The sequence below is a fragment of the Dendrobates tinctorius genome, unplaced genomic scaffold (genome assembly GCF_039654945.1).
Source record: "Dendrobates tinctorius isolate UK_male_01 unplaced genomic scaffold, ASM3965494v1 ptg000059l, whole genome shotgun sequence".
NCBI lineage: Eukaryota > Metazoa > Chordata > Amphibia > Anura > Dendrobatidae > Dendrobates > Dendrobates tinctorius.
Genome location: NW_027361727.1, coordinates 21,096,737 through 21,111,592, shown reverse-complemented (window position 1 = coordinate 21,111,592; position 14,856 = coordinate 21,096,737). Strand labels below are relative to the sequence as shown.

The 14,856-nt window shown below is 54.1% G+C and overlaps 1 protein-coding gene across 1 annotated transcript in view; it reads right to left on the bottom strand.

The window, feature by feature from the left end:
* Positions 1-13,980, bottom strand: part of HSD17B12 (hydroxysteroid 17-beta dehydrogenase 12) — a 92,207-nt gene extending 78,227 nt beyond the window's left edge. Inside the window, exon 1 of the mRNA XM_073578556.1 lies at positions 13,705-13,980. Within this exon, the coding sequence (XP_073434657.1) occupies positions 13,705-13,873 (169 nt within the window). The 5' untranslated portion in view covers positions 13,874-13,980. The remainder of the gene's footprint in view (positions 1-13,704) is intronic.
* Positions 13,981-14,856: the final 876 nt, after the last annotated feature.

Here is a 14,856-nt window from a genome sequence, read left to right as displayed (position 1 = left end):
TCCCAGCTCCTGTGCAGTAGTCTGCAGTAAGGAGGGGTCCCGCTTATATCACAGGTCATCAGTCTGATCCCCGTTCCTGTGCAGTAGTCTGCAGTAATGAGGGGTCCCGCTTATATCACAGGTCATCAGTCTGATCCCCGCTCCTGTGCAGTAGTCTGCAGTAATGAGGGGCCCCGCTTATATCACAGATCATCAGTCTGATGCCCCCTCCTGTGCAGTAGTCTGCAGTAATGAGGGGTCCCGCTTATATCACAGGTCATCAGTCTGATCCCCGCTCCTGTGCAGTAGTCTGCAGTAATGAGGGGCCCCGCTTATATCACAGATCATCAGTCTGATGCCCCCTCCTGTGCAGTAGTCTGCAGTAATGAGGGGGTCGCGCTTATATCACAGGTCATGAGTCTGATCCCAGCTCCTGTGCCCGTAGTCTGCAGTAATGAGGGGCCCCGCTTATATCACAGATGATCAGTCTGATCCCCGCTCCTGTGCCCGTAGTGTGCAGTAATGAGGGGCCCCGCTTATATCACAGATCATCAGTCTGATCCCCCCTCCTGTGCAGTAGTCTGCAGTAATGAGGGGGTCCCGCTTTTATCACAGATCATCAGTCTGATCCCCGCTCCTGTGCAGTAGTCTGCAGTAATGAGGGGGTCCCGCTTATATCACAGGTCATCAGTCTGATCCCCGCTCCGGTACCAGTAGTCTGCAGTAATGAGGGGCACCGCTTACATCACAGGTCATCAGTCTGATCCCCGCTCCTGTGCAGTAGTATGCAGTAATGAGGGGTCACCGCTTATATCACAGGTCATCAGTCTGATCCCCGCTCCGGTACCAGTAGTCTGCAGTAATGAGGGGCCCCGCATATATCACAGATCATCAGTCTGTTCCCCCCTCCTGTGCAGTAGTCTGCAGTAATGAGGGGCACCGCTTATATCACAGACCATCAGTCTGATCCCCCCTCCTGTGCAGTAGTCTGCAGTAATGAGGGGCCCCGCTTTTATCACAGATCATCAGTCTGATACCCGCTCCTATGCAGTAGTCTGCAGTAATGAGGGGGTCCCGCTTATATCACAGATCATCAGTCTGATCCCCCTCCTGTGCAGTAGTCTGCAGTAATGAGGGGCCCCGCTTATATCACAGGTCATCAGTCTGATCCCCCTCCTGTGCCTGTAGTCTGCAGTAATGAGGGGATCCTGCTTATATCACAGGTCATCAGTCTGATCACCGCTCTGGTACCAGTAGTCTGCAGTAATGAGAGGTCCCGCTTATATCACAGGTCATCAGTCTGATCCCCCTCCTGTGCCTGTAGTCTGCAGTAATGAGGGGATCCTGCTTATATCACAGGTCATCAGTCTGATCCCCGCTCTGGTACCAGTAGTCTGCAGTAATGAGAGGTCCCGCTTATATCACAGGTCATCAGTCTGATCCCCCTCCTGTGCCTGTAGTCTGCAGTAATGAGGGGATCCTGCTTATATCACAGGTCATCAGTCTGATCACCGCTCCTGTGCCCGTAGTCTGCAGTAATGAGGGGCCCCGCTTATATCACAGATCATCAGTCTGATCCCCGCTCCTGTGCCCGTAGTCTGCAGTAATGAGGGGTCCCGCTAATATCACAGGTCATCAGTCTGATCCCCGCTCCTGTAGTCTGCAGTAATGAGGGGCCCCGCTTATATCACAGGTCATCAGTCTGATCACCGCTCCTGTGCCGTAGTCTGCAGTAATGAGGGGCCCCGCTTATATCACAGGTCATCAGTCTGATCACCGCTCCTGTGCCCGTAGTCTGCAGTAATGAGGGGGTCCCGCTTATATCACAGATCATCAGTCTGATCCCCCTCCTGTGCAGTAGTCTGCAGTAATGAGGGGCCCCGCTTATATCACAGGTCATCAGTCTGATCCCCCTCCTGTGCCTGTAGTCTGCAGTAATGAGGGGATCCTGCTTATATCACAGGTCATCAGTCTGATCACCGCTCTGGTACCAGTAGTCTGCAGTAATGAGAGGTCCCGCTTATATCACAGGTCATCAGTCTGATCCCCCTCCTGTGCCTGTAGTCTGCAGTAATGAGGGGATCCTGCTTATATCACAGGTCATCAGTCTGATCCCCGCTCTGGTACCAGTAGTCTGCAGTAATGAGAGGTCCCGCTTATATCACAGGTCATCAGTCTGATCCCCCTCCTGTGCCTGTAGTCTGCAGTAATGAGGGGATCCTGCTTATATCACAGGTCATCAGTCTGATCACCGCTCCTGTGCCCGTAGTCTGCAGTAATGAGGGGCCCCGCTTATATCACAGATCATCAGTCTGATCCCCGCTCCTGTGCCCGTAGTCTGCAGTAATGAGGGGTCCCGCTAATATCACAGGTCATCAGTCTGATCCCCGCTCCTGTAGTCTGCAGTAATGAGGGGCCCCGCTTATATCACAGGTCATCAGTCTGATCACCGCTCCTGTGCCGTAGTCTGCAGTAATGAGGGGCCCCGCTTATATCACAGGTCATCAGTCTGATCACCGCTCCTGTGCCGTAGTCTGCAGTAATGAGGGGCCCCGCTTATATCACAAATCATCAGTCTGATCCCCGCTCCTGTAGTCTGCAGTAATGAGGGGCCCCGCTTATATCACAGGTCATCAGTCTGATCCCCGCTCCTGTGCCGTAGTCTTCAGTAATGAGGGGCCCCGCTTATATCACAGACCATCAGTCTGATCCCCGCTCCTGTGCAGTAGTCTGCAGTAATGAGGGGCCCCGCTTATATCACAGATCATCAGGCTGATCCCCGCTCCTGTGCAGTAGTCTGCAGTAATGAGGGGCCCCGCTTATATCACAGATCATCAGTCTGATCCCCGCTCCTGTGCCGTAGTCTTCAGTAATGAGGGGCCCCGCTTATATCACAGACCATCAGTCTGATCCCCGCTCCTGTGCCGTAGTCTTCAGTAATGAGGGGCCCCGCTTATATCACAGGTCATCAGTCTGATCCCCGCTCCTGTGCAGTAGTCTTCAGTAATTAGGGGCCCCGCTTATATCACAGATCATCAGTCTGATCCCCGCTCCTGTGCCGTAGTCTTCAGTAATGAGGGGCCCCGCTTATATCACAGACCATCAGTCTGATCCCCGCTCCTGTGCCGTAGTCTTCAGTAATGAGGGGCCCCGCTTATATCACAGATCATCAGGCTGATCCCCGCTCCTGTGCAGTAGTCTTCAGTAATTAGGGGCCCCGCTTATATCACAGGTCATCAGTCTGATCCCCCTCCTGTGCAGTAATCTGCAGTAATGAGGGGGTCCCGCTTATATCACAGGTCATCAGTCTGATCCCTGCTCCTGTAGTCTGCAGTAATGAGGGGCCCCGCTTATATCACAGGTCATCAGTCTGATCCCCGCTCCTGCAGTCTGCAGTAATGAGGGGCCCCGCTTATATCACAGGTCATCAGTCTGATCCCCGCTCCTGTGCAGTAGTCTGCAGTAATGAGGGGGTCCCGCTTATATCACAGGTCATCAGTCTGATCCCGGCTCCTGTGCAATAGTCTGGAGTAATGAGGGGGTCCCGCTTATATCACAGGTCATCAGTCTGATCCCCGCTCCGGTACCAGTAGTCTGCAGTAATGATGGGGTCCCGCTTTAATCACAGGTCATCAGTCTGATCCCCGCTCTGGTACCAGTAGTCTGCAGTAATGAGGGGCCCCGCTTATATCACAGGTCATCAGTCTGATCCCCCCTCCTGTGCAGCAGTCTGCAGTAATGAGGGGCCCCGCTTATATCACAGGTCATCAGTCTGATCCCCGCTCCTGTAGTCTGCAGTAATGAGGGGCCCCGCTTATATCACAGGTCATCAGTCTGATCCCCGCTCCTGTGCAGTAGTCTGCAGTAATGAGGGGGTCCCGCTTATATCACAGGTCATCAGTCTGATCCCCGCTCCGGTACCAGTAGTCTGCAGTAATGAGGGGGTCCCGCTTTTATCACAGGTCATCAGTCTGATCCCCGCTCTGGTACCAGTAGTCTGCAGTAATGAGGGGGTCCCGCTTTTCTCACAGGTCATCAGTCTGATCCCCGCTCTGGTACCAGTAGTCTGCAGTAATGAGGGGTGCCGCTTATATCACAGGTCATCAGTCTGATCCCCGCTCCTGTAGTCTGCAGTAATGAGGGGCCCGGCTTATATCACAGGTCATCAGTCTGATCCCCGCTCCTGTGCAGTAGTCTGCAGTAATGAAGGGGTCCCGCTTATATCACAGGTCATCAGTCTGATCCCCGCTCCGGTACCAGTAGTCTGCAGTAATGAGGGGGTCCTGCTTATAACACAGGTCATCAGTCTGATCCCCGCTCCGGTACCAGTAGTCTGCAGTAATGAGGGGGTCCCGCTTTTATCACAGGTCATCAGTCTGATCCCCGCTCTGGTACCAGTAGTCTGCAGTAATGAGGGGGTCCTGCTTTTATCACAGGTCATCAGTCTGATCCCCGCTCCTGTGCAGTAGTCTTCAGTAATGAGGGGCCCCTCTTATATCACAGGTCATCAGTTTGATCCTCGCTCCGGTACCAGTAGTCTGCAGTAATGAGGGGATCCTGCTTATATCACAGATCATCAGTCTGATCCCCGCTCCTGTGCCCGTAGTCTGCAGTAATGAGGGGATCCTGCTTATATCACAGATCATCAGTCTGATCCCCGCTCCTGTGCAGTAGTCTGCAGTAATGAGGGGCCCCGCTTATATCACAGATCATCAGTCTGATCCCCCCTCCTGTGCAGTAGTCTGCAGTAATGAGGGGGTCCCGCTTATATCACAGGTCATCAGTCTGATCCCAGCTCCTGTGCCCGTAGTCTGCAGTAATGAGGGGATCCTGCTTATATCACAGATCATCAGTCTGATCCCCGCTCCTGTGCCGTAGTCTTCAGTAATGAGGGGCCCCGCTTATATCACAGGTCATCAGTCTGATCCCCGCTCCTGTGCAGTAGTCTGCAGTAATGAGGGGCCCCGCTTATATCACAGGTCATCAGTCTGATCCCCCCTCATGTGCCTGTTGTCTGCAGTAATGAGGGGGTCCTGCTTTTATCACAGGTCATCAGTCTGATCCCCGCTCCTGTGCCCGTAGTCTGCAGTAATGAGGGGCCCCGCTTATATCACAGGTCATCATTCTGATCCCCGCTCCTGTGCCTGTAGTCTGCATTAATGAGGGGGTCCCGCTTATATCACAGATCATCAGTCTGATCCCCGCTCCTGTGCCTGTAGTCTGCAGTAATGAGGGGGTCCCGCTTATATCACAGGTCATCAGTCTGATCCTTGCTCCTGTGCAGTAGTCTGCAGTAATGAGGGGCACCGCTTATATCACAGGTCATCAGTCTGATCCCCCCTCCTGTGCAGTAGTCTGCAGTAATGAGGGGTCCCGCTTATATCACAGGTCATCAGTCTGATCCCCGCTCCTGTGCCCGTAGTCTGCAGTAATGAGGGGCCCCGCTTATATCACAGGTCATCAGTCTCATCCCCCCTCCTGTGCCGTAGTCTGCAGTAATGAGGGGGTCCTGCTGATATCACAGGTCATCAATCTGATCCCCGCTCCTGTGCCCGTACTCTGCAGTAATGAGGGGCCCTGCTTATATCACAGGTCATCAGTCTGATCCCCCCTCCTGTGCAGTAGTCTGCAGTAATGAGGGGGTCCCGCTTATATCACAGGTCATCAGTCTGATCCCCCCTCCCGTGCAGTAGTCTGCAGTAATGAGGGGCCCCGCTTATATCACAGGTCATCAGTCTGATCCCCGCTCCTGTGGCCGTAGTCTGCAGTAATGAGGGGGCCCGCTTATATCACAGGTCATCAGTCTGATCCCAGCTCCCGTGCAGTAGTCTGCAGTAATGAGGGGGTCCCGCTTATATCACAGGTCATCAGTCTGATCCCCCCTCCCGTGCAGTAGTCTGAAGTAATGAGGGGCCCCGCTTATATCACAGGTCATCAGTCTGATCCCCCCTCCCGTGCAGTAGTCTGAAGTAATGAGGGGCCCCGCTTATATCACAGGTCATCAGTCTGATCCCTGCTCCTGTGGCCGTAGTCTGCAGTAATGAGGGGCCCCGCTTATATCACAGGTCATCAGTCTGATCCCCCCTCCTGTGCTGTAGTCTGCAGTAATGAGGGGCCCCGCTTATATCACAGGTCATCAGTCTGATCCCCGCTCCTGTGGCCGTAGTCTGCAGTAATGAGGGGCCCCGCTTATATCACAGATCATCAGTCTGATCCCCGCTCCTGTGCTGTAGTCTGCAGTAATGAGGGGCCCCGCTTATATCACAGATCATCAGTCTGATCCCCGCTCCTGTGCCCATAGTCGGCAGTAATGAGGGGCACCGCTTATATCACAGGTCATCAGTCTGATCCCCGCTCCTGTGCCCGTAGTCTGCAGTAATGAGGGGCCCCGCTTATATCACAGATCATCAGTCTGATCCCCCCCTCCTGTGCAGTAGTCTGCAGTAATGAGAGGCCCCGCTTATATCACAGGTCATCAGTCTGATCCCCGCTCCTGTGCAGTAGTCTGCAGTAATGAGGGGCCCCGCTTATATCACAGGTCATCAGTCTGATCCCCCCTCCTGTGCAGTAGTCTGCAGTAATGAGGGGGTCCCGCTTATATCACAGGTCATCAGTCTGATCCCAGCTCCTGTGCCCGTAGTCTGCAGTAATGAGGGGTCCCGCTTATATCACAGATCATCAGTCTGATCCCCCCTCCTGTGCAGTAGTCTGCAGTAATGAGGGGGTCCCGCTTTTATCACAGGTCATCAGTCTGATCCCCCCTCCTGTGCAGTAGTCTTCAGTAATGAGGGGCCCCGCTTATATCACAGATCATCAGTCTGATCCCCCCTCCTGTGCAGTAGTCTGCAGTAATGAGGGGCCCCGCTTATATCACAGGTCATCAGTCTGATCCCAGCTCCTGTGCAGTAGTCTGCAGTAAGGAGGGGTCCCGCTTATATCACAGGTCATCAGTCTGATCCCCGTTCCTGTGCAGTAGTCTGCAGTAATGAGGGGTCCCGCTTATATCACAGGTCATCAGTCTGATCCCCGCTCCTGTGCAGTAGTCTGCAGTAATGAGGGGCCCCGCTTATATCACAGATCATCAGTCTGATGCCCCCTCCTGTGCAGTAGTCTGCAGTAATGAGGGGTCCCGCTTATATCACAGGTCATCAGTCTGATCCCCGCTCCTGTGCAGTAGTCTGCAGTAATGAGGGGCCCCGCTTATATCACAGATCATCAGTCTGATGCCCCCTCCTGTGCAGTAGTCTGCAGTAATGAGGGGGTCGCGCTTATATCACAGGTCATGAGTCTGATCCCAGCTCCTGTGCCCGTAGTCTGCAGTAATGAGGGGCCCCGCTTATATCACAGATGATCAGTCTGATCCCCGCTCCTGTGCCCGTAGTGTGCAGTAATGAGGGGCCCCGCTTATATCACAGATCATCAGTCTGATCCCCCCTCCTGTGCAGTAGTCTGCAGTAATGAGGGGGTCCCGCTTTTATCACAGATCATCAGTCTGATCCCCGCTCCTGTGCAGTAGTCTGCAGTAATGAGGGGGTCCCGCTTATATCACAGGTCATCAGTCTGATCCCCGCTCCGGTACCAGTAGTCTGCAGTAATGAGGGGCACCGCTTACATCACAGGTCATCAGTCTGATCCCCGCTCCTGTGCAGTAGTATGCAGTAATGAGGGGTCACCGCTTATATCACAGGTCATCAGTCTGATCCCCGCTCCGGTACCAGTAGTCTGCAGTAATGAGGGGCCCCGCATATATCACAGATCATCAGTCTGTTCCCCCCTCCTGTGCAGTAGTCTGCAGTAATGAGGGGCACCGCTTATATCACAGACCATCAGTCTGATCCCCCCTCCTGTGCAGTAGTCTGCAGTAATGAGGGGCCCCGCTTTTATCACAGATCATCAGTCTGATACCCGCTCCTATGCAGTAGTCTGCAGTAATGAGGGGGTCCCGCTTATATCACAGATCATCAGTCTGATCCCCCTCCTGTGCAGTAGTCTGCAGTAATGAGGGGCCCCGCTTATATCACAGGTCATCAGTCTGATCCCCCTCCTGTGCCTGTAGTCTGCAGTAATGAGGGGATCCTGCTTATATCACAGGTCATCAGTCTGATCACCGCTCTGGTACCAGTAGTCTGCAGTAATGAGAGGTCCCGCTTATATCACAGGTCATCAGTCTGATCCCCCTCCTGTGCCTGTAGTCTGCAGTAATGAGGGGATCCTGCTTATATCACAGGTCATCAGTCTGATCCCCGCTCTGGTACCAGTAGTCTGCAGTAATGAGAGGTCCCGCTTATATCACAGGTCATCAGTCTGATCCCCCTCCTGTGCCTGTAGTCTGCAGTAATGAGGGGATCCTGCTTATATCACAGGTCATCAGTCTGATCACCGCTCCTGTGCCCGTAGTCTGCAGTAATGAGGGGCCCCGCTTATATCACAGATCATCAGTCTGATCCCCGCTCCTGTGCCCGTAGTCTGCAGTAATGAGGGGTCCCGCTAATATCACAGGTCATCAGTCTGATCCCCGCTCCTGTAGTCTGCAGTAATGAGGGGCCCCGCTTATATCACAGGTCATCAGTCTGATCCCCGCTCCTGTGCAGTAGTCTGCAGTAATGAGGGGCCCCGCTTATATCACAGATCATCAGTCTGATCCCCGCTCCTGTGCAGTAGTCTGCAGTAATGAGGGGCCCCGCTTATATCACAGATCATCAGTCTGATCCCCCCTCCTGTGCAGTAGTCTGCAGTAATGAGGGGGTCCCGCTTATATCACAGGTCATCAGTCTGATCCCCCCTCCCGTGCAGTAGTCTGCAGTAATGAGGGGGTTCTGCTTATATCACAGGTCATCAGTCTGATCCCCGCTCCTGTGCAGTAGTCTGCAGTAATGAGGGGCACCGCTTATATCACAGGTCATCAGTCTGATCCCCCCTCCTGTGCAGTAGTCTGCAGTAATGAGGGGGTCCCGCTTATATCACAGGTCATCAGTCTGATCCCCCCTCCTGTGCAGTAGTCTGCAGTAATGAGGGGCACGGCTTATATCACAGGTCATCAGTCTGATCCCCGCTCCTGTGCCCGTAGTCTGCAGTAATGAGGGGCCCCGCTTATATCACAGATCATCAGTCTGATCCCTGCTCCTGTGCCTGTAGTCTGCAGTAATGAGGGGCCCCGCTTATATCACAGGTCATCAGTCTGATCCCCGCTCCTGTGCAGTAGTCTGCAGTAATGAGGGGCCCCGCTTATATCACAGATCATCAGTCTGATCCCCCCTCCTGTGCAGTAGTCTGCAGTAATGAGGGGGTTCTGCTTATATCACAGGTCATCAGTCTGATCCCCCCTCCTGTGCAGTAGTCTGCAGTAATGAGGGGCACCGCTTATATCACAGGTCATCAGTCTGATCCCGGCTCCTGTGCCGTAGTCTGCAGTAATGAGGGGCCCCGCTTATATCACAGGTCATCAGTCTGATCCCCGCTCCTGTGCCCGTAGTCTGCAGTAATGAGGGGCCCCGCTTATATCACAGGTCATCAGTCTGATCCCCGCTCCTGTGCCCGTAGTCTGCAGTAATGAGGGGCCCCGCTTATATCACAGGTCATCAGTCAGATCCCCGCTCCTGTGCCCGTAGTCTGCAGTAATGAGGGGCCCCGCTTATATCACAGGTCATCAGTCTGATCCCCGCTCCTGTGCAGTAGTCTGCAGTAATGAGGGGCCCCGTTTATATCACAGGTCATCAGTCTGATCCCCCCTCCTGTGCCCGTAGTCTGCAGTAATGAGGGGCCCCGCTTATATCACAGGTCATCAGTCTGATCCCCGCTCCTGTGCCCGTAGTCTGCAGTAATGAGGGGGCCCCGCTTATATCACAGGTCATCAGTCTGATCCCCGCTCCTGTGCCCGTAGTCTGCAGTAATGAGGGGCCCCGCTTATATCACAGGTCATCAGTCTGATCCCCCCTCCTGTGCCCGTAGTCTGCGGTAATGAGGGGCCCCGCTTATATCACAGGTCATCAGTCTGATCCCCACTCCTGTGCCCGTAGTCTGCAGTAATGAGGGGCCCCGCTTATATCACAGGTCATCAGTCTGATCCCCGCTCCTGTGCCCGTAGTCTGCAGTAATGAGGGGCCCCGCTTATATCACAGGTCATCAGTCTGATCCCCGCTCCTGTGCAGTAGTCTGCAGTAATGAGGGGCCCCGCTTATATCACAGGTCATCAGTCTGATCCCAGCTCCTGTGCAGTAGTCTGCAGTAATGAGGGTCCCGCTTATATCACAAGTCATCAGTCTGATCCCCGCTCCTGTGCCCGTAGTCTGCAGTAATGAGGGGCACCGCTTATATCACAGGTCATCAGTCTGATCCCAGCTCCTGTGCAGTAGTCTGCAGTAATGAGGGTCCCTCTTACATCACAAGTCATCAGTCTGATCCCCGCTCCTGTGCCCGTAGTCTGCAGTAATGAGGGAGTCCTGCTCAGGGCTGTGGAGTCGGAGTCGTGGAGTCGGAGTTCATTTTGGTGGAGTCGGAGTCGGAGTTGGAGTCGGTATAAAATGGAGCGACTCCGACTCCTAAAATATATAATAAATTGGGTACAGTAATTCAATGCAGGATGTGCTGAATATTTTTTCATAGGAGTTTGGGAAAGTTATGAAATGTCCTATAAATGGCTGTTCTATTCCTGATCTAAGGTTACATTCACACACAGCGTTTTTCCTGTGTTTTTTGAGGATACGTTTTTCAGCTGCAAAAGCTGATCATCTTTTTAAAAAACCGCATCACCTGAAAGGTTTTTGAGCTCATAGATAATGTTTTCAATAGCAAAAGCAGATTAGAAATCTGCTCTATCTATCCATTTATCCATATCTGTCTATCCATATCGTATCTGTACCAAAAAGAATGAAAACCGGGTAGTACACCAATATATATTCTGTTCTATCTAAATGTCTTGATTATTGTATCATAGAAGTGATTAAATGTCTGAGGTTCACATTGTACTACAATAAATTTTTCACTTAAATATAAGCAATATGTGTGGGAGTCGGAGTCGTGGAGTCGGAGTCGGTGTAAGGGAAATTGAGGAGTCGGAGTCGCAGGTTTGGCTTACCGACTCCACAGCCCTGGTCCTGCTTATATCACAGGTCATCAGTCTGGTCCCCGCTCCTGTGCAGTAGTCTGCAGTAATGAGGGGGTCCTGCTTATATCACAGGTCATCAGTCTGATCCCCGCTCCTGTGCCCGTAGTCTGCAGTAATGAGGGGCCCCGCTTATATCACAGGTCATCAGTCTGATCCCCGCTCCTGTGCCCGTAGTCTGCAGTAATGAGGGGCCCCGCTTATATCACAGGTCATCAGTCTGGTCCCCGCTCCTGTGCAGTAGTCTGCAGTAATGAGGGGGTCCTGCTTATATCACAGGTCATCAGTCTGATCCCCGCTCCTGTGCCCGTAGTCTGCAGTAATGAGGGGCCCCGCTTATATCACAGGTCATCAGTCTGATCCCCGCTCCTGTGCCCGTAGTCTGCAGTAATGAGGGGCCCCGCTTATATCACAGGTCATCAGTCTGGTCCCCGCTCCTGTGCAGTAGTCTGCAGTAATGAGGGGGTCCTGCTTATATCACAGGTCATCAGTCTGATCCCCGCTCCTGTGCCCGTAGTCTGCAGTAATGAGGGGCCCCGCTTATATCACAGGTCATCAGTCTGATCCCCGCTCCTGTGCCCGTAGTCTGCAGTAATGAGGGGCCCCGCTTATATCACAGGTCATCAGTCTGATCCCCGCTCCTGTGACCGTAGTCTGCAGTAATAATTTTCTGCTTTTAAAGTTTAGCAATGCTCCTGTCATTTTCTAAATGAGGAAAAGAAGTGGGTCAACCATGGGGGCCACAGATATGCTACAATCTACACTAGAAAATTAGTGTAAATTACAGGTGAAATCTGCACCAGATTATAGATGGCGCCTTAGACCAGAGACTTTCTGTAGCACTACTGACAAGGTGGTATGCAACTCAACATAAGCTGACACATAAGGTCTACAAAAGAGACTATATAGCCATAGTACAAGGGTCTCGTGTGGCCTGAGCACGGTAGGTGGGTATGCTTTGTGACCACAAAGCTCATAACCCACTGCAATGTGATAGCACCTCCTCCGCAGTCACTGCCCCCTGAATTACCAGTCTCCTCCGCAGTCACTACCCCCTGAATTACCAGTCTCCTCCGCAGTCACTGCCCCCTGAATTACCAGTCTCCTCCGCAGTCACTGCCCCCTGCATTACCAGTCTCCTGGATTCCCAGTCTCCTTCGCCATCATAAGCCATGTTTTACTATCTCCCCCCTGTCCTGCCTCCCTTCCCTCATGTTTTGCCTTCCCCCGGTCCTGTCTCCCCCCCCCCCCGTTTCCTCTTTCCCCCACACTCCACTGGTCCTTCCGCTACCTACCCCTATGTTTACCCCTTATCCAGGTCCTGCGCTCCCTCCTCTCGCCATGTTTCTCCCTCTCCCCTGGAACTGTGTGTCGTTTCCCCACCCCCTCTCCCCCTTTACTACTTCTCCCCCAGTCCTGCCGCCACCTCCCTTCAGGTTTCTCTATTTCCCCCGGTCCTGTGTTCCCCTTCTCTCATGTTTTTCCCTTTCCCCATGTTTATCCTTCTCAGCCCATCTTTCTGCCTCTCCCCATGTTACGCCATCTCCCCCAGTCTGGCTTTCTCCTCCCTCAAATGCTTCTGCCGCCACGTCCCCCCATGTTTCTCATTCTATCCCGCACCTGTGTCCCCCCCCCGTGTCTCTACTTCTCCCCTGGTCCTGCCGCCACGACAACCCCCTATGCCCCCCCCATGTTTTTCCCCTCTCTCCCGGTCCTGACTTCATTTTCCCCCTCATGTGTTTCTCCCTCCCTTCCCACCCATGTGTTCCCCTCCCCAGGTCCTATCTCTCCTGTCTATGCCTCCTTTCACATCCACGTTTCTCCCTCTCTCTGTCCTGCGGCCCCCTCCCCATTTCCCCTTCTCCCCAGGTCCTGACCCCCCTCCCCCCAAGTATCTCCCTCTCACTAGGTCCTGCCTCCCTTTCCGCCCATGTATCTCCCTCTCACTCGGTCCTGCCTCTCTTTCCACCCATGCCATCTCCCTCTCACTCGATCCTGCCTCCCTTTCTGCCCATGTATCTCCTTCTCCACCGGTCCTGCCTCCCTTCCCCCCTCTCCACCGGTCCTGCCTCCCTTCCCCCACGTTTCCTTCTTCTCCCCCGGTCCAGCCTCCCTTCCCTCATTTCCCCGTCAAGCCTTTCTTTCCCTGCATGCTTCCCCCTCTCTCCCAGTCCTTCCTCCCTCCGCCCTGTCATGCCTTCATTCCCCCCACGTTTCCCTCTTCTCCCCCGGTCCAGCCTTCCTTCTCCCTGTTCCTCCGTTTTTCCCAGGCCTTCCTTCCTTCTCCCTGTTCCTCCCTCTTCCCCGGTCCTGCCTTCCTTCCCCCCACATTTCCCTCTTCTCCCCCAGTTCTGCCTCCCTTCTCCCCATGTTTCTCCCTCTCCCCCGGTCCAGCCTCCCTTCCCCCATGTTAATCCCTCTCCCCCGGTCCAGCCTCTCTTCCCGTGTTTCTCCCGCTCCAGCCTCTCTTCCCCCGTGTTTCTCCCTCTCCCCCGGTCCAGCCTCTCTTCCCCCGTTTGTCTCCCTCTCCCCCGGTCCTCGGGTGTGCTGTGTTTCCTCCTCAGTGATTGTTACAGCCGATGATGAAGCAGCACTTCGGGCTCTGGCTTCGGGGAGACACTCACCTGCCCATTTCCCGATCCTCGGGCCCACCTGCGCTCCACTTCCCAGCACCCAGACCCGAGCGCCTCTCAGCAGGAGCCATGCGGCCCTCACACCCAACCAGGAGGCCGCTATCACACCCAGACACCAGAACACGCCGTGGCAGAGCACGGGCACCGTCGGTAGGGCCATGACTAGGCACTGCGTGCTGCTGCGCTACCAGACCGACACCCGGAAGAGCGGCGACCGCACACGGTGTGTTAGAACAAGAATCCTGTCAGCCTGCAACCACGCCCACTCCGCCTACATCCCTTAATCCCATAGGCTGGCTCTAACGTCAGTTTCCTAACACCCGCCCCTTTCTCGATATTCTCTTTCTTATTGGACCTAAAATTCATTGCGGTCATTGGCTTGTTCTACAATCAGTCAACATATCCCGCCTTTATGACACTTTGATCGTCTGATTGGATGTAGATTTTCATAGTGACCTCATCTTTTATTCACCCCTCGTCATTCTTTTAACTGTAATGTTCGTTCAAAGGTTCCTATTGGATGATAAGGTGCCGTCGCCTAGCAACCCAGCCTTCTCCACCCCCGCACTTCACCGACTTCATTCACAAAAGGGGTGAGAGGAGCGGCGACCTGATTGGTTGGAAGATTCTTGTTACTATGAATGGACTGTGTGCTGATTGGAGGAGCCGATGGCACCAGACTGACTGGGCTGATACCGCTGTGCTCCCCTCCTGTGCTGTCAGTACCTGTGCCCGCTGTCAGTAAGGCAGGGACTGTGCTCCTCTCCTGTGCTTTCAGTACCTGTGCCCGCTGTCAGTAAGGCAGGGGCTGTGCTCCGCCCCTGTGCTGTCAGTGCCTGTGCCCGCTGTCAGTAAGGCAGGGGCTGTGCTCCACTCCTGTGCTGTCAGTACCTGTGCCCGCTGTCAGTAAGGCAGGGGCTGTGCTCCGCCCCTGAGCTGTCAGTACCTGTGCCCGCTGTCAGTAAGGCAGGGGCTGTGCTCCACTCCTGTGCTGTCAGTACCTGTGCCCGCTGTCAGTAAGGCAGGGGCTGTGCTCCACCCTGTGCTGTCTGTACCTGTGCCCGCTGTCAGTAAGGCAGGGGCTGTGCTCCGCCCCTGAGCTGTCTGTACCTGTGCCCGCTGTCAGTAAGGCAGGGGCTGTGC